An 18244-nucleotide genomic window follows, 5' to 3' on the forward strand; every position below is an offset into this window, starting at 1 on the left:
GCTTTCTCTTCTCTGGGCTGAACAACCCAAACTCTCTCAGCCTGTTTTTGCATGGGATTTTGGTGCTTTTCTACTTCTTTCCAGTCAATAACTCATAGGCTCTTAAACCTTATTCTCCATTTCCTACATGTAAAGGCTTATCCTGACTGTAACTGGGAGTTAATCCATTACAGAATGCTTTCCTGACTGATGTATGTGAACTGTATCATGCATTATAGTTGATGGCTTTGATGTTACATGCTCTGAATGAATGAATCCTTAGTCCAAAATTATAAAAATTATTGTAATTATACAAGAAGAATTTATTTATAGTATTTCTCGAAGTATATAGTGAAATACATATGTTCCTCTCTCTCTTATTGAAAGATGTGTAAGAGTAGAATGACAGATTCTAGACTTAAMAAGTAAAATCCTGTTTTTAGGACTGTTCTACAGAAAATGCAAGTTGATTTCGAAGACAGAAGTTACCCATGAYACCAAACTCTTCTGCTTAATGTTGCCTAAGGGCACACATCTCCATGTTCCCATTGGACAACATGTTTACCTCAAACAAATTATTGCAGGTAAGGAAAATTGAGACTTTAGTAATGGATGTATTTACATAAATCCTTTTCATGGTCTTGGGAGAATGCCAAGTCCATGGCCCCTAATTCCCTGGTTGTTGTTAGCAAGTCTCTGCTTCCAGGATTGCAATCAGTGCTTAATAATGAGCTGACTGGATTAATATTAATGGAAAGCTAACTGTTGAGATGGCTGGCATTTACTTGGTGGGGGAAGTGGGGGAAGCTTAATGTATATGTTTTTATGTATCATTAGTCAGTTCCTTTTAGTTTGCATCTTTTCTGAAATGAAGAGCATATTGTTTCAGTTTTGCCTTTTATTTTTTTTCTTCTTCTGAGGGATTTATAGTAGTCATGGTAACATTGCTTTACACTCCACTTGTGCAATATTAATGATACATGAGGGTATGAGAGGAGTGTGTATTGGAAAGTAAGTTTATGTGCTATTCCTCAAAATTTTGTAAAAGGTGAACTTAATAAAAGGAAAATGGAGGATCAAAGAAATAGCCARTTTACTGTTTTAAGGTGTACTGTTAAAAATTTGCATATAAATAGTTATACTGGTCAGTGTACTTGAATTGCACTATGCATGGTAGAGACTTGTCAGAAGAGTTTTTAAACATCCATTTATTGAGAACTGTTTTTTCCTCCTCCCTGCCTAATTTTTTACTAGTGTCCAACTCTTGRGATCTTCCTATCATTATATAATAGCTTTTTGAAATTATACTGCAAGAAAATATACCAAAAATCTCCTGTTTAAATTTCGAATAAATCAAGCTGCGGTACTTGAAAATTAATGAAAATGTTTATCTTTATTAAATGATCTTCATATTCTGTGGGATGACTCAAGATCTTTTCATCCTGTGTCTTGAGTTGCTGAGTAACATGGAAGTAACATACTCAAGTTTTTAATTGGAAGTAGAAGGCTTTCAATTCTGTAATAAAAACTGGTGCAGTGGAAACTAATAAATTGCATAAAAGCATGGGRTATTGTTATTTTAATGGTATATACAGGTTATTTATTTACTCTTTGTTTATTTTGTTTTCAGTGTCTGGATGTGGAGTATTTTTCATATGATTTGAGCTGTCTTTTTGTCTTCTCTCTAGGGACAGAGGTAGTAAAACCATACACACCGGTATTGCCTTTTTTGCCTCTGAATTTCCAAGAACCATCTCACTATGATGGTGTGCATATATATTTMATGATTAAAATTTATTCCCATGGACTGTTCACACAAGCACTCGACCACCTACAAATTGGTAAGTATATRTTAGAGGTTTTTGTGTCTGGTTTTGCAGCAATTGAGTTATCTTCAAAAGATTCATTGTCTTGRGTGTTGTGATGTTCTTATTGTTTACCTACTTATACTCTGGGACACATTTAAAACTTCTTTTAAACYTTATTCTCCATTCCCTRCATGTAAAGGCTTATCCTCACTGTAACTAGGAGTTATCCATTACAGAATGCTTTTCTGACTGATATATGTGAACTCTGTCACGCATTATAGTTGATGGCTTTGATGTTATGTGCTCTGAGAACAACATCTTGTACTTCTGCATAAAGAAARTAGGTCTGTTTTATGAGATTTAAGATGCACTTTTCTATTTCAGATACAGAGGTAGATTTTTAACAGTGACTTTGCAAATATTTGTGTACTCATATTGTGTAATAGAGACAAAACATTTTCATTGTACATCTCTTCTTTTAATAAGAATGATCTGTTTGTGAAGTGTATAGTATCTTTCTAAAAGAAACCCTAATATTACAATGATGAAGGCAACATGCAACAGCCTTTAAAAAATTAGAATGCTAATCAGCTTGTTTTCATCAAGTTAATATTTACCTTTTAATTTTTTTTATTTTTTTAAATAAAGGAGACTATATTTCTGTCAGCAATCCTGAAGGGAACTTCAAGAAGTCACAAGTTCAAACTTCAGAAGATCTCCTTTTATTGGCGGGAGGCACAGGATTCACACCAATGGTTAAGCTGCTGAATTTTGCTCTGACTGAAGTTAGCTGTCTCAGGTATGTGGGCTTCTTGACACACAAGCTGCASTGTTAATTAACAAAATAAAATAGTGTGAAGGCAATTTTCTTCAACTTACACTAAAAACTGGCATGCTTTAGGGAAGAGTCTGTCAGAAGTTTAGGCAACTTGCACATGTTTGCTTGTGCTTTATTTGCAACATAATGGAGACTGATTTGTGTTTTGGAATTTAGTTGTGGTATAAATGAACTCATYGAGTAGAAACTTTGAGGCATTTAATTAGCTTCACATTTGAGCATCTTTTTTTAGCATTGAAATATTTCAATGTAGGTATTGGGTTTTGAACTGACAAAAGCTACAACTGCTTACTTACAGCTTCTTGCCTATACTTTAGAATAGTTAGCCTATGGTTTTCATCTGCTAAGCAGCAGTAACACATTGTTACTAGAAGAGTTCCAGTTTTCACAAAAGACTTGTAGTCACTTATATAACTACAGCATTAAGTATCTTCAAATGCATGAAAAGATGTGTATTACATATGCATCCTGTACTGTTTGTAAAATCTACAGAAGAAAGCATTACTTTTCTTGGTCAAGGGAACAGATCGTTATTTCCTTCAGAACCCCAGAATGAGTACTTCTTCTGAAACAACATAGGGAGATTAATTGTACACTGATCTTCATACTAAGGCTACAAAAGATGACATATACTGCAAAAGTTTATTTCTAAAAGAATCAAATGCTAAAGCCAGACACTGTTCTTATATTATTTATATTTCAGCCATTGTGTATAATCCTGTTTTGTGAGCAGAGAGACTATTGTTTAGCTCTTCCAAAATGTCCTGAATTGTCAGTAGCAAATAAAAAGTGGCTGACTGGCTTTGTAGGTCCAAAGGATGAGTCTATCATCTGACAAAGTGCTTAAGAACACATTTTTAGCTCTTCATTACAATTTCATATGGGAACTCAGTGTTAGTTTGAGGTGCAGCAGCCTCTGTTTCCTTATCAGTCAAAGTAAAKTAATTTTTCCTTCTTGCTGTGGAGGTTGGTTAGTTGCTGGAATGGCTTGAACTGAGATAGGTTTTATTTATATGTAGATGCTTTAAACCTTTGTTTATCTGACTGTTCTAGGCAATTTAGTTTCTTGGCTTCATCTTTGCTCTTTAACGCTCAATTTATTTTTTGGAAAAGTACTACCAGAGTGTCTTTAATAGATGTATGTTTATCTGTAGGAGAAACGTGTGTATGTGTATATATATATATATATATATATATGTGTGTGTATAGGAACAATATAAATAATTTGCACAGAATTACCTTACTTTGCAAAGTAACTGTTGCCATAAGCTTGGATTGCATATGCTCGAACACAAACTGTAGAAAGCTGAGAATAATCTATGCAATGACAGACTGAGGCACCTGAGGGTGCTGAAGCAATGTCTGGAGTGCTGGGTGAGTGCTGCTGAACCTCTGGGGCTGCAGAGAATGCTGGAGAATCTTCATCTTCCCTGGGCAGCATTTGGTGTAATGGGCTTGGATAATTGGATTTTCATTCTTACTGTCTAGACAAAGTCTGCCTATTATCTTGTAAGTCTATTTTTTGCCTACTGTAAGTGGGCAAAACAATTTTTTCACTTCATAGCTGCACTACCTTTTTGTGCATCAAGTCATGATGCTCTTTCCTCAGCCTTGTTTGCTCTCTTACAGGCCAAATTGTATCTGGCCAAAGTATTAACTATAAAAGAGTATTGGTCCTCTACACTTCCTTTTTAAAATGAGGTTTTTTTGCTCCTTTTACTGGTTATGTATAACTGGTCAGGTGGGTGTGTTTCTAAAAAGAAGACTGAAGTACAAAGGCACTAAACACTACGTAGGGAGCTAATGYTCTTCTCAAGTACAGGATGCTTGTAGTTTGTTCCTGATTCTCCTTGATAGTTGTAGCTTGCTCTGTCTCCAGCTTTTCATTAAATTACCTAAGTTACCACTTTTCTCATATTCACTTTTAATATCATATCCCACGTTCATCGTCATTCTTGTTTTGAACGTGAATTTTGAATTTCTGCTTCCTCACTTTCTTCTGTGTTAACATCCTTTAAGGTCTCTAACTCCTCTTTCTGTACAATTTTCCATAAGACCTTGCATAGCAGGTTTTTTTATTTTATTAAAATCTACATCCCTTGAAGTAGTTGCTAGTATGTTAGATTCACCCTATTTCCTCCCAAAGGGCTSATGAAGCTTCTTATTTGTTATTTAATTTTTTGTCATCATTCTCTCAACCAGCTTTTCTTTACTGGTGGGGATCATATCTGAACTTCTACTTCTTCATTTTAGCTGTGTTCTCCCTTATTTCCAGCAAAACTGTGACCAGTTCATTCCAAGTTTGGAGTTTTCTGTTCTTTATGATGCTGAGTACTGAGCAGTACTGCAGCAGATATATTTGTCTACCCTGGGAGTATACCAGTAAGGGTGTCTCAAAACAACCAATTTCTACTTTTGTGCCCAGTGAACAAAATGCATAGCTTTCCTATGCATTTTTTCTTGAATTCTCCCCCACTTGATGCTGTGGTGCATTATGCCACCATTTTGAGCATTACATTAGTGTTCTGGGCCTTATTTTCCATGTTTTCAGAGAAGTGAGCCTTGGAAAGAATGTAAAGAACTTAGATTTCTGGTACATTCTAGCTTCTGAATAAGATGATTTTAGTGTTTAAAGATGTAGCATAGCTGATTTGGGGGCTGTTTTGTCTATACTAGGCAGGTTTTCCAAAGCTTTTTCTGTGTGTCTCATTTTGACTTATAATGCATTTGAAAACAAACAAAAAATGTAACCAAAAGGTTTTGGTATGATACATTAAGTGCTGGTTCTTTAACAGAAACAATCTGCWGTTAATTGTAATTATTTTTGTTTGTTTTATTTTTYAAGGACAGTGAAGATGATCTTCTTCAACAAAACTGAGGATGACATACTTTGGAGAAACCAGCTAGAGCAATTAGCTCTTAAAGATGAAAGGTAAGTAAAAGTCTTGTGGGGAACAACTTGTAACATCTCTGTGTACAGAACAAGTCACGGAGCTTAATCTGACAAGCACAGGGACAGATTGTGATTCTGTAAGCTTTTAGCTAAGAATATAATGAAGCCTAGGGAATGGAAGGAGATCCATTGGTCACAGATGCAAAGCAGAGGCTGTRTTGTTATGTTCTGTTGGTCCCACAGGAAGCCAGGGATTTGATTTAACAGCATTTAGTAGATTGTTATTGGAGATGAAATGTTAGATGAGATGATTTTTAAAACTGAGAAGCTTTTTGATGCAGAAGAAAATTTGCCTTAGYCTTAACAATAGAAACACAAAGAGGAGCACAGAAGAGAGAGAGAGGGATAATGTACCCCAGGAGCAACATTCTGAATTTAGAGAAGTCTTCTAAAACTCTTTTGGGTGTCACTTGTTATGAAAATATRTTTATAGAAATTCAAAGTTTAAATAGGCTCATTACTTTCATTTTTCCTTAATGTTTCATTTTTCCCTCAGTTACAATGTAATTGCAGATTAAAATGCAAGTAGTGCACATGTAATGTCAACTTAATTTAGCAGGCCATCATTCTGTCAGGAGCCACAGGATTATCATGTTACCTGTTCATTTCAGTGCCCTTGCTGTTCTCACTAGATAATTGTCACTGCTTAGATTTTTATGATAAATAAATGTTTTGTTTATGGTTAATTCTTAGTTGACTTCTTCCTCAGTTGAAACCACTTGTTCCTTCACAACACTGAAGTGAAAAATCAATACTGTTTCATACCCTGGTGTTGTCTGGCACATTCAAAGCTTTGTAGTATAGACATTGTGCAAATTTACAGTAAAAGCCTTTTCTACCTTTCAGTAGGAGCCTCAGATACAAAAGTGCTTAGTTTTTACTCAGTTACTGTTCCCTTAGTGAGTTTTTGAAACCAGCTCTAGTATTTTCTCATTGCTGAAGTTGTACTGACATTTTCACAAGTTTGGCCACRCATTCTTATCAAACTACTTGTGTAYTGAGCTATTTGTATAAGTGAATAATGGAGCAGTAAAATCTGTGCTTAAGTRTCCTAATTGATCCCAGCTGGGTTTTTTTGTAAGGTGAAAAAGAAAGCTAGAATTTTTAACAGTGGAATATTTGGTTAAATAAATACACAATATTTGAGGTGATTTAACTGACTTGATCAGTAGAATTGATGAAATATCTGTGAGATCTGATACTGCAGTGGGAAGCTGAGCAGAACAGGAAGGTAATCATAGGAAATATCAGTGTCGTGGTCACTAGCATTTTGTGTATCAGATTTCTAATCAGAGGTAATATTTATGAAATATTCTTGTGCTTACCAGGTTTGAGATTCAATTCATTCTTTCACAACCAACAAAAGACTGGGTGGGTAAACAGGGGAAGATTTCTTCATCTCTTCTCTCTGAGTTTGTGAAAAGAAGCAGAAGCGACTCTAAAGTACTTATCTGCATCTGTGGTCCAGCACCTTTTACAGAACAAGGAGTACAGTGAGTATTTTAAAAGATGAACTGGAAAGTGAGGAATTTAAAAAAAAATAATAGCTGATCACCTAATCAGCTGTAGTGTTTCTGATTCAGTAGTCTTTCAAAAATGGCCTCATGTTGTCTGCTTGGCAAGAAAACTTTTTAAATTAAAACAGAAAAAAAAAAGGGAATTAAGAAAAAAACACCTTGCACCATACTTGTGCAAGTAGCTCTTATATTTATGTTTATGTGTAGCTAAGTAAGTATCAGCAGTATGTAAGTTTCATGAGTTCTAGTAAGTTGTCCAAAACTTTCTAAAAACAACTCTTTAGCAGTGACCTTTTTTTCCCAAGWTTTTGGATGCTGCTTTTAATTTGATGCTCATAGAAAAATATGGATAATGTGAATTAAGTTTCCTTTATTGGTCTTAGTTTGATAAATTAAGTTATAGAAGTATTTATTTGTCTAACTTAAATTTTTCTTATTTTATATGGATGTTTAAATTTAAAAGGTCCCCTAATTTTCTCTTGCCCAGCTTCAAAATACTGAACCAGTATGACATCATTTGCATTTCTGAAGTTCTACTGAAGTCAGRGTGTATTGGCCAATAATTATCCTGCCTCTTGAGAAATCTGAGATAATTCAGATGATATTTGTATTTAATTTTAGAAATTGTTTTCATTACCCAAGAAGTTCATGTAGTATATCTGAGCTCCTGGGCATGGGTTCTTTTCTGGAATGTATTTTCAGGGATAAGTTCATCTGTGTCTGTGGTGGGTTTTGAGTTCCAAATATTAATATTACCATCTTGATTTCTGACTTTCAGATATCTGAAGGATCTTGGATACTCCCAAGAAGAGATACATGCTTTTACTGCATAAACCCCTATGAAGATATCAATGTTTGTATAATTCTGTGTTATTTATTTATCGTCATGAATTTAAATAAGTGAGAAGCAATTTTATAAGACTTGAAATTTCATTCTTGGTACCAAACTGTTTCTTGGAAGAAGCATATCTTTAAAACAATTTTATACTGTGTTTTATCTTCTTTTTGTAAATATTTTTGCTAATACTTGAGTCATCCAGGGTATTAATTTATTGTAGASGCAAGCAAAAAAGTATAGTATACATTATGTCAGGTGTTTTATGTTGTTGGTTCATGAGAATTCTTAAATTTATGACAAGCTCTGATTAAGGTTTTGACTTGATAAAGCTTATTATTTCTTACTGTAAAAAGTCTKGAGAGCAATACTGTCTGAAATTAAATATTGCACTGTAACTCAGGTAATCGGTCATTGAAAAATTTTCCTTTTCATCTGATGTCTCTATTTGMCTTGCAAGTGATCCAGATACATTTTTGGCTTTGTAAACAAAGAAGAAAAGTACCTTTGGTAAAATAAAAAATTTACATCAAATAATAAAAAATAGTAATTTTRCATTACTTTATGTGTTTCTGCAATTTTTTTTTGTGTTTTCAGTTAATAATGATATAAAGAAAGGTTTCCACGAGCTTAGTATGCCAGCTGAGAACTCAAAACAGACCATGGAGTCTTGGACTCCCAGAAAACTTTCCATGTGATCACATGGCTGATGCYAGGCATCTCTTATTTTGAGACAGTTTGAAGATAAAAACATGACAGCACTGATACCAGAGTCAGAAATACCTAAAAACATTTGACAGGTTGCACTAGTATTAGATGAGGTTATTTCCATCCCTGTGTTTTTTTACTCCATTATTAAAAACATGTTATCATGAGGCAGTATCTGCTATCTAATAGTAGTTTGGAGAAAAAAGCAGTAAAGCAGCTACTCCCCTTCTAGCTGTGGTCAGTAGTGTATGTAGGCATTGTTTTGTGTGACATTGTTCCTCCTAAGAATGAAGACTTGTAGTTGTGGCAGTAATACATTCATGGAAAATGTTTTAATGATACCCTTTGGAAAGTTTAAAATTGCTATCTGACAGTGACTGGCTGTGCTTAACTGAACTGTCATCTCTACAGTGCTCCTCTTGACTTCATTGGACTTGAAGTTAGAAGGGAATGTAGGTTGTCAGTTGTTGCCAATAAGTTACAAGTTATTTCAGAAGACTATAATTGAAGCAGTCATAATTTGGTGTCTGCAGTGGAGTTAAATGGAGGGACACTGTTTCCAAAGTTACAAAGTGAAATTTCTGCTAAGATAAGCAGAGTTGCCGTTTTTTCCCCCAGGATTGGCTCTCAAAACTTCAGGTGCTTCGAGGATTTTTCAGATGTAATTTAGGATTAATTGCCATACATCCAAAAGCCTCAGATATCTTTTGAAGTTTTGAATAGATCTGTTATTACTCACAATTTGCTTTGTGTGAGTAGCTCAGCAACAAATAGTCATTTAACATTTCTTCAGCTTTCTAATTTAGATACAATTTGTTAAAAGTGCCTGGAGTGTATCTTTGAAGTTTTAYTTACATTGTTTTAATGCTGAAAGACTTGTTGCAGATTGTATATTTTATAATATGTTCCTAAAGTGATGGCTACAAAACTGATMATCTAAAATCAAGGCTGATTTATATTAACAAGTGGGAATGTTTTTTGAATGCTCATGGTCTGCCTGTTTGCATTAGGAATCATCCCAGCCTTAATGTGGGTGTTAAAATGGAGCTGCTGGCAGTCTGGTTTTTTTTAGTAATTTACCTTTATTGCTGGTGATATGATCAAACAGGCACAAAACATTTTGATTGGAAAGCAGTCTGGTGGAAAAGGACCTGGGGGTGCTGGTTGRCAGTGGCTGAACAAGAGCCAGCGTGTGCCTGGGTAGCCAAGGCCAATGACATCCTGGCCTGTATCAGCCATAGTGTGGCCAGCAGGAGCAGGGCAGGGACTGTGCCCCTGTGCTCTGCACTGGTGAGGCTGCACCTTGAGCTCTGTGTCCAGTCCTGGGCCCCTCACTACAAGAAAGACATTGAGGGGCTGGAGCCAGTCCAGAAGAGRTTAATAAGGCTCATGAAGGGTCTAGAGAGTGGCTCATATGGGGAGCAGCTGAGGAGGGAGCTGGGGTTGTTTAGCCTGGAGAGGAGGAGGCTCAGACCTCCTCACTCTACAACTGCCTGAAAGGAGGCTGAAGCCAGGTAGGGGCTTCTTCCAGGCAACCAGTGACAGGAAAAGAGGACATAATCTCAAGCTGCACCCGGGGAGGTTCTGGTGAGACATCAGGAAGAATTTCTTCATGGGAAGGGTTGTCAGGCATTGGAATGGACTGCCCAGGGAAATGATAGAGTCACCATTCAATGGAGTGTTGAAGAAAAAACTGGATATGGCACTTAACTGCACCTAGTTGACAAAGTGGTGATTGCTCAAAGGTTGGACTCAATGAGAGGTTTCTTCCAAACCTAAATGATTGTGTGATTCCTGCAAGCTTTCCATGTTTGTCTGAATGGTGGTGTTGGTAAGGTATATCACAAATCAAATCGTGTGACTTAGAAAACAAGCAAGAGAAACAAAGTACTTAAAGTCTTCAGATGAGTGCTTCTAGTACATTTCTTCAATAGCATGTTCTGTGGCTGGATGAATATCAGCATGTTCTACACACAAAACAATTACCTCTGCTCATAAAAGCACCACCTTATAGCTTTTTTTTCCTTTGTAGGATGATATTGAAAGTAGCATGACTGCTTTTGTCAAGTTGAGGTACTTTCCCATTCTTTCATTCTTTGCATTATTACATGTTTAAAAGTTATGGGCAAGGGATGAAATAGCAGAAAAAGAAAATAGTAAGAAAGTTTTAAACACCTTACAGTTCAGTGTTTTTTTCTGTATTTGACATCCCATGGGTAAGATTGAAATTGATTTAGGTTGAAAATGATTTCTCTAAAATGAGCTGCCTGCAGCAGAGCTACATTACTGAGCTCCCTTTGTAATCACTAGAATTCAAATCAGCACARCCTGTGCAGGACTAGAGTTGGTTCAGCTGTGCTGGATGTGGGTTCAGGGTGCCTAGGGCCATTTGAGATATTCAGTGGTAAGTCAGAACCATCAACAGCATCTTTTTTGCTTGTTTGTTTTCCTTTCAGTCAATGCCTGTCAGATAATGTTTTCTATACATCTGAAGCCCAGTTTGCTGCCTCAATCTGTCTCAATATCTAGGTCTTTGATCACTAGTGATGTAAAGTAATAATATCTGATTAGAACTGAAACAGAGATTTTTCCAAGTGTAGCTGTAGTCTGGCTGTATCCTTGGAATCTTTACATGACAATACAAAGTACTATGAAAGTAGGTTTAGGGTTTTTTTGGTTTTTGTTAACTTTCTTCAGGTTTTTCATGTATGTGTTTATTTAAAAASATACATATGTGCTCCTAAAGGGTTAGTACTTTTATGTTTTTCCTAATCTTTCTTTAAATGGTTCTATTAAAATAGCTGTTTTTACACAAGCAGCAAGAATAATCTACTTCATTTTGTATTCTACAAATATTTAAATCCACTTTGGGCAGGGGTTAAATGATTTTCCTAGGCTAACCTGRAGAAATTTGGATTGACAAAAACCAAAACCTCTGTACCTCAGCCCTTTCAACTTCTTGAGCTGATATTATAAATATTGAAGTTGCCAATGACCAATGACTGAGGGGAAAAAAACTCAGTTCATATTCTTACAGAGCTGTCCTGRAGTGTGTGATCAGTGGCTTAACACTCTGGTCAGAGTCCAAATTTACTTAATTCTCAGCCAGAGTAAATATTCCATGACTGTCTCCCTATGAGTATGCAATACAGATTCTCTTAGTTAACCACCTGCCTTTCATTCTTTGATTTTCCTATTATTGGACAAATTTCATGTTTTCCCAGCTGAAATTTCRGAGCAGACCTGCGTGATTAGTTCCCATGGAAACAGATTACTGTCTTCACACAAACTGGACATGCTGAGTTGCTGTGGAAACACAGGTAAAAAATTCTAGTAGGTGTAGGAAAGCATCAAGTCCATGCTGGTAGCTTAATCTGAGCATCTGCTGTCTGCCAGGAGCTTGTGTTGGATGCCCCAGAACAGAGTGAGGAGCTCCCTAGGATGCAAATGGGGTTCTTAAACCTTAAAATGGCAGCATGTCCCTCCCAACTTTCATATCTTTCTGCATTTAACAGTGAGAAATGCACTTGCCTTGTGCTTTGTAGTTTCCCAAGGGRTTTATTGATTCTGTTATTGATGATTTGGCATGTAAATGTCAAAGAGGAATGTCTGGGTTTTGTCACCAACTTGCAAATGTTTCTAATTGAAATGTACCTGCTAGTTATCCTGTCTGCATTATCATCTGCAGGTAGAAACAGGGTCCTGTTGGAAATATTTTCTCCTAATTGAAATAAAGAACTCATTKAAAATGTAGTGGGAAGAGGTAAGGAAGATCTAGTTATTGTGGATTTAAAAGMAAGTAAAACAAGAAGTGACTCAACTTGCAAAAGATACAAAGGTATTTACCTGGCAGAAAATGGAGGGGTGGGCAAGCACTTGAGATTATGTGATAAAGGAACAACTGACTTCATGCTGCTTGAGTTGACTAGACTGTTACACAAGAGAAGCTTTTACCAATGTCTAGAAAGACAGGCATGTTAGTTAAAGCACTCTWTGATATGACCTTTCTACTTGCTAAGTCAGAAGTGAAGCCAGGCTCATCCCAATAAAGAGGGGAAAAGTTGCTAAACCAATTGACCAGCTCAGGATGGGGAAAAGGGGTCACCTTCCTTCCCTTTTGGTCTTGTTGATCTCTGCTTTGAACTGTGTCCCTCTTGATCAACTGAAGGTCAGTGCAGAACACAATGTAAAATTTTGAGCATCAGCTCCATARAAGATGAAGAGGATACAAACCATTTCAGGGAAAAGTCATCTGCTTCAGCTAAAGTTGTGAAAATTAAACCCTGAATGGTGTTCCTGGAAAAGCCAAGGAGGTCCTGTTCTGATGCATGCTCCAAAATAGCAGTATAGGAGATAGAAGTGGCAGGTCTAAATGTCAGCTGCTTGGGAGTGAAAGGAAAGAAACGATGTCCAGGAAGGTTATAATTTAGGGCTTCTGCCCACTATAAAGTGGGAAAAAAAAAAGCCTTCATGTCTTGAATGATCCATTCATAGGTTAATGTGAAGTGGTGRAAGGCCTCTCAGATGCTTTGAAACCACAGCGAGGTGAGAGAAAGGAKGATATATACAATGYAACTGTGTTAAATTTTGGGGGGGAAGACTTCGAAAAATTGAGAACCTGAAGGTAGATACCCAAATGCAGGGGCATGAAAACTAACTCTAGGAGGTACAAAGACCCAGCTGAGTGCCTTGGTGCTCACCAATGTGAGCAATTGTCTTGTATGTGTTAAGCAAGAGCCATCTGCTGCCTCCACAGCAGGCTGAACCACTGCTGAAAAGCGCATCCAGTGCCTCTGGTAGCTCAGACTGTTTGGAGCAGTGGAGTTTAAGTAATACAGTCAGTGTGAGTTTTAAATAAGGTCATCATCACCTACTGCCTCTCTGTAGCCATTCAACAAGATGAATGAATAAAAAAAGAGTAGATTGTTTATGGCAGCGTGTTTTAAGGCTAAAAAAGTGTTTAAACAACCATCTTAAATCCATCTMTTGTCCCCTCAAGATTCTACATCATTCCTTAAAAGAAAAATAAATTCATTAGCAGGACTTCAGTACACAAGTCTATTGAACATTATATTTTTTTGGTGCAGAAATTCCTGTGCTATTATTTTTCTGTAAAGAATACYGAATAGGGAAATCTTAAATAAAAAATTTTCTGGATAAGTAGTACTCAAATACAGAGATTCCTTTGCATATTTTGAAACCAGTGAAACAATTTAAATAATTTAATATCTTTCTGGCTGTTTTTCCATGAACTTTGGGAAACTTGCCAGCAAAGTTGACRTGCCAAGTTTTCATGACATGCCATATCTTTTTCTTAGGAAACAGTGAGGGACGTGACTTATACTGTTTACCTAATACTGGGTAACAAAATCTGGGAATTTCAGTTGTAGGATTTCTCTGGCTGAGACCTATTGGGGTAGGCAAGAGTTACTGTAAATGTTTTGCATGCTGTGTAGGAGAGGAGGCAGGCAGAGTGGACCAGCTGGACAGTACACAGTTTTGGAGTTGTAATTTCCCTTTTGAAAGGAAATTATTTACTTTGCTTCTCTTTTTGTTAGACCATAGCACTGAAAGCAGTTAGGATGAAAGCAGGTAGRATCTTCTCCAAGCTTTAGGTTGGATGGAAAAAGTTTCTTTATTTGTATTTGAGATGTAGCCTCTCAAAAACTCCATTTAAGAGACCTTTGATTCAGGCTTTTGCAGTGGTGTTCTGCAGAACCACAGATGGTCAGTGAAAAAGAGCATGGAAGGGAATTCTGTATTGATAATATACCAGCTTCAGCTTATGCAGGATGTTTGGTGTATTATTTTTCAGACTTCTTGTTTATGCATCAGTGTGTCCAGTGAGACTAATCTCTTGCTTAGCTTGTCTTATCAGTGCTGTTGTCTCAAAATGTCTCTCTACCCTCCAATGTAAGGTCTCAAACCCCCTCATATGCATGAAATATACCTTATATACCCCACAGCACTCGTGAGTGGTGTGTGCAWCCCCCCGAGCCTAACACTGTGCTCACCATTCTCCTCAGAAGCACTCTCCTCCATGCTGCTCTCCATCCTTTCCYCTTAAGCTGAGTAACTGAGGAACAGAATCAAGTTAAATTCAGATCAGCCATCTCAAATTTCATCTGGAAATCTCTTCTTTCTGTTTCAGACATAAAGCTGGTGTGCCCTCCTTTATTTTTCTTACTTCAGTTTGTCTAAGACAAGAAGTGGCATCTCCCAGCAAATCACATCTTGTTTAGATTAAAAAACTTCAACACAGCCCTTTAGCATATTTTGAGTACATAAGACCATGGTGTCTTGGCTACATAAGGGAGAGATTTGCCAGTCTTTCTTGAAAAGGCCTTGTGCTAAGGTGTAACTCATCTTGGTGAGCATTTAAATCTGTGCAGCATTCTCTGGCAATCTCTTAGTAAAATAAGARTAATTTAGTTATTAAATACATCAGTGTATCTCTAGCTACAAAAGAGCTTCTCCCAGCCCAGCTCTGGAAAATAGTTTYTAAAACATTCATAGCAAATAAAGATCTGGCAACAAAACTTGCRAGTAGCAGCCAAACTTTTATGAGGTCTCTTCCAGATTATTAATATGACTAYTTCAAAATGACTACAAAGAAAAAATTAGTGCAGCTCCTTTCCTTTTTCATCCTTTGCCAGAAGTCAAGAAAACCCATGAATGCTGTGCATAACTGCTTAGTTTTTTTCAACCAGGAATTATAATTTTGTATATTCYTCAATGCAGCAGAAAAAATAATTAGATTTCTATACTGCAAGCTAAGGATAATTAAAAATAACTGCATGAAATAAGTTTTCATCAATTATTAACCTTTTATTGACTGGTAGTAGTAAAGACACTGGTTTCAGCTTCMTCAGCCCATCAGTTGCTATTGAGAGAACTTACAGTGAACTCTAATTTAATATCCCAATATGTCCTTCAGCAAAATTGTGCAGCAGATTTAGCGCTCCGATTTTGTCTGTGCTGCGTCATAGTGGTYGGTTTTGTGGTGCCTTTGAACCATRGTTGTTATACCAGAAGCCATTAAMAGAGACTGATGGAGAGCTCAGATTGTGCTGGAGCAGTTTAATCTATTAAAAAGCCAAACAATGCATTAGAGCAAGGCACTGAGGTGTCCTGATCTGACACACAAGCTGAAAGCATCAGAACTTTTTTTCTTTAAAGTTCCTGATTTTGATTGTCTGTATCAGACCCCAACTCTGAAAACCATCTTATGCCATGAACACGGAAAATGCACATACCCTTGCCTCTCTGCATATGGCAGAGATCCCTTTGACAGCATGAAGTGTGGGCTTCTTGACAGTGGCAGGTATGTTTTTTCCATTTGCAGATGTGGCTGTAAAGAGCTTCAGTCTTCAGTGAGTATCTGCACTCCCCAAAACGTATGTAGATACAGCAGAATAAGCAGGAGTTCCCTTGGATCTGAGGAATTCAGAAATAATTGCTTCAACTGATTTGCTACCCTAAGTCCTGTAACAACTGTATAGTTGCCATAGCAATGAAAATGTTGCTCAGCATAAGGGAGAAATTAGCTGGACCGATGGACCATGCCATGGGTGGTTTGGAACAACACTTAGCTCAGATTCCACTCACTGGGAATAAAGCCAACAGAACAATGTCATATTTAATAAAACAGGAAAGTAACAAGACCACAGTATGTCTCAGGTGAATAAATTCTACAGAAAGAGGCACAGAACACAATTTTTGTTTGTATTCCATGCACAGTTGTATTTATAATGGCATCAGCTTTGGCAGTCCAGACAGCTTCCTAAGTGAAAGCGTGTTTGCTTTTATTTCCCCTTTCAAATAAACTGGTATCGTGGCACTGTTTGCAAATAAATTTTATGTTCTCGAGGGAGAATGAGTGTGAGGCAAATTCAGAATTTGTATCCATCTAGGCTGCGTACAGTGAAACTCAAAGACAGTGGAATTTTACTTTTTAAATTATTATATCATTTTTAAAAATACTTTATAAATAATTGCATACATTTTTTAATGCAGCGGAATCTCCTCTTGGCAAGGCTCTTAATCTAATTCTAAGCATGGCAATGCTTGTGAATTGTGTATTGGGATGTTCACACAATCTGAACACTTGAAAAAGGAGGTGACAGATCAAGACCCTGAGAAACAGGCTTGTGTGGAAGYATCTTGTAATGTGTGCTGCTTGACAGGAGAGCAGGATAAACCCATCACTCAGGCACAGGGGTTACTTCTTTCCTGTTATACATTGGAGGTGATGGATCCTGTGAAGAGATAAATTCCTGTGATCCTTTCCTGCAGAAAAACACCTCATGCAGGCTGGGGCTCTGTGCATATTCAGCTCAATGCATGTTGGGTCTAGGAGGCAGGGTCGCTCTCACTCTCCTGGGGTTTTCTGACCTTGCTGGTTTTTTGTGAGGGCACAGAATCAGCTGGACATTCCTCTTTCATCCTCAGTCCTGACCTTCTGCTGTTGTCTCAGATTTAARGCTAAATTGAGGACTTGGTTTAATGAAGATGCTTCAGCCTTCTATTATTTCTCTCATCAAATTGGCTGCTTCTTCTGCAGCAACTGCTGGGGAGCTTTGCCAGGATGCCAAGAATGTAAAAGCTTGCAGGTTACAACTGGCTTAGCCTAATCCTATGTCCCCTAGTCATGCAGGGACCTGCATCCTGACAGTGAAATGGCACAAGTACCTCAGTAACCAAGCCCAAGTCAAAGATTTTAGAAGAAAGAAGATGGATAATATCTCAAGAAGAGTGTCCTCGGAGACAACCCTGTTGTAGAGAAGGTCTTTCTCCAAAGCTTGTTAGACTGCTCCCATTAGCCCAAAGGAGACAGGCAATGCTCAACAAAGCTGCCTGTCCCATTTCTGCTGGAAACAAATGTTTCTCACTACTTTGTAGAGCAGCTGTTGCACTCATTGCTCTCTATGATGGAAGTTATGTATGTCCAGCCCACACTTTTTTGGCACTTTTTTCAGCAAAGGGTGGAAAAATATGAATTGCAATCTATGTGTTATGWACTCCAGAAGATGCTTTGGCATCAGACCCTTGAAAAAGCAAACTGTACAATTGGCTTAGCCTMCTTCTATGTCCACTAGTCATCCATCCCTTTGGAACTAAAAGATTTAGTTTCTGTTCTCCAGAGTTTTAGTGAGTGAACTCTTCTTTCCAGCTTCAGTTTGTGTGTTGCAAAGTGCTGAAAATATTTTAGGAATGGTTTTGTTACTGGCAAATAGAGTGTGAATTACTGGGCACTGAAAAAAAACACTTCTGGCTGATGCTGTGATAGTGTCTATTCTAGTGCACAATTGACTGTATAGATGTCTGTGCTGGGACTGAATGTACTGCCTAGCCTGGGTGGTAGTTAAAACTGGAATGAAACAATAATGAGAACTGCARTGCTTTATCTAAGGTCAACTTGGGCTCTTCAGTATCTGTCACTTACAAAAATGTGGACTTGAAAATACTGCCTGCTGTCTTATTACTAGCTTGGGATGATTTCATGTGTTGGTGGAGGTGAAGGGCAGCAGACACTTTATTCCTTTGCTCTTCCTCACCTCAGACTTCACTGAAGRGAAGAAATGGCAGCACAATAGAGAAACACAG

At 37.3% G+C, this 18244-nt stretch overlaps 1 protein-coding gene across 2 annotated transcripts in view; it reads left to right on the plus strand.

Moving 5' to 3' along the window:
• The window catches only part of LOC130575626 (cytochrome b5 reductase 4), a 29681-nt gene extending 21191 nt beyond the window's left edge, over nt 1-8490 (plus strand). For both annotated transcript variants that reach the window (XM_057369655.1, XM_057369665.1), the window contains exons 11-16: nt 423-563; nt 1668-1820; nt 2436-2586; nt 5471-5557; nt 6907-7071; nt 7874-8490. In XM_057369655.1, the coding sequence (XP_057225638.1) occupies nt 423-563; nt 1668-1820; nt 2436-2586; nt 5471-5557; nt 6907-7071; nt 7874-7928 (752 nt within the window). In that variant the 3' untranslated portion in view covers nt 7929-8490. The remainder of the gene's footprint in view (nt 1-422; nt 564-1667; nt 1821-2435; nt 2587-5470; nt 5558-6906; nt 7072-7873) is intronic.
• The last annotated feature ends 9754 nt before the right edge of the window (nt 8491-18244 follow it).

Source organism: Malurus melanocephalus, unplaced genomic scaffold (assembly GCF_030028575.1).
Source record: "Malurus melanocephalus ecotype Western Australia unplaced genomic scaffold, MMel_1.1 scaffold_4, whole genome shotgun sequence".
Taxonomy (NCBI): domain Eukaryota; kingdom Metazoa; phylum Chordata; class Aves; order Passeriformes; family Maluridae; genus Malurus; species Malurus melanocephalus.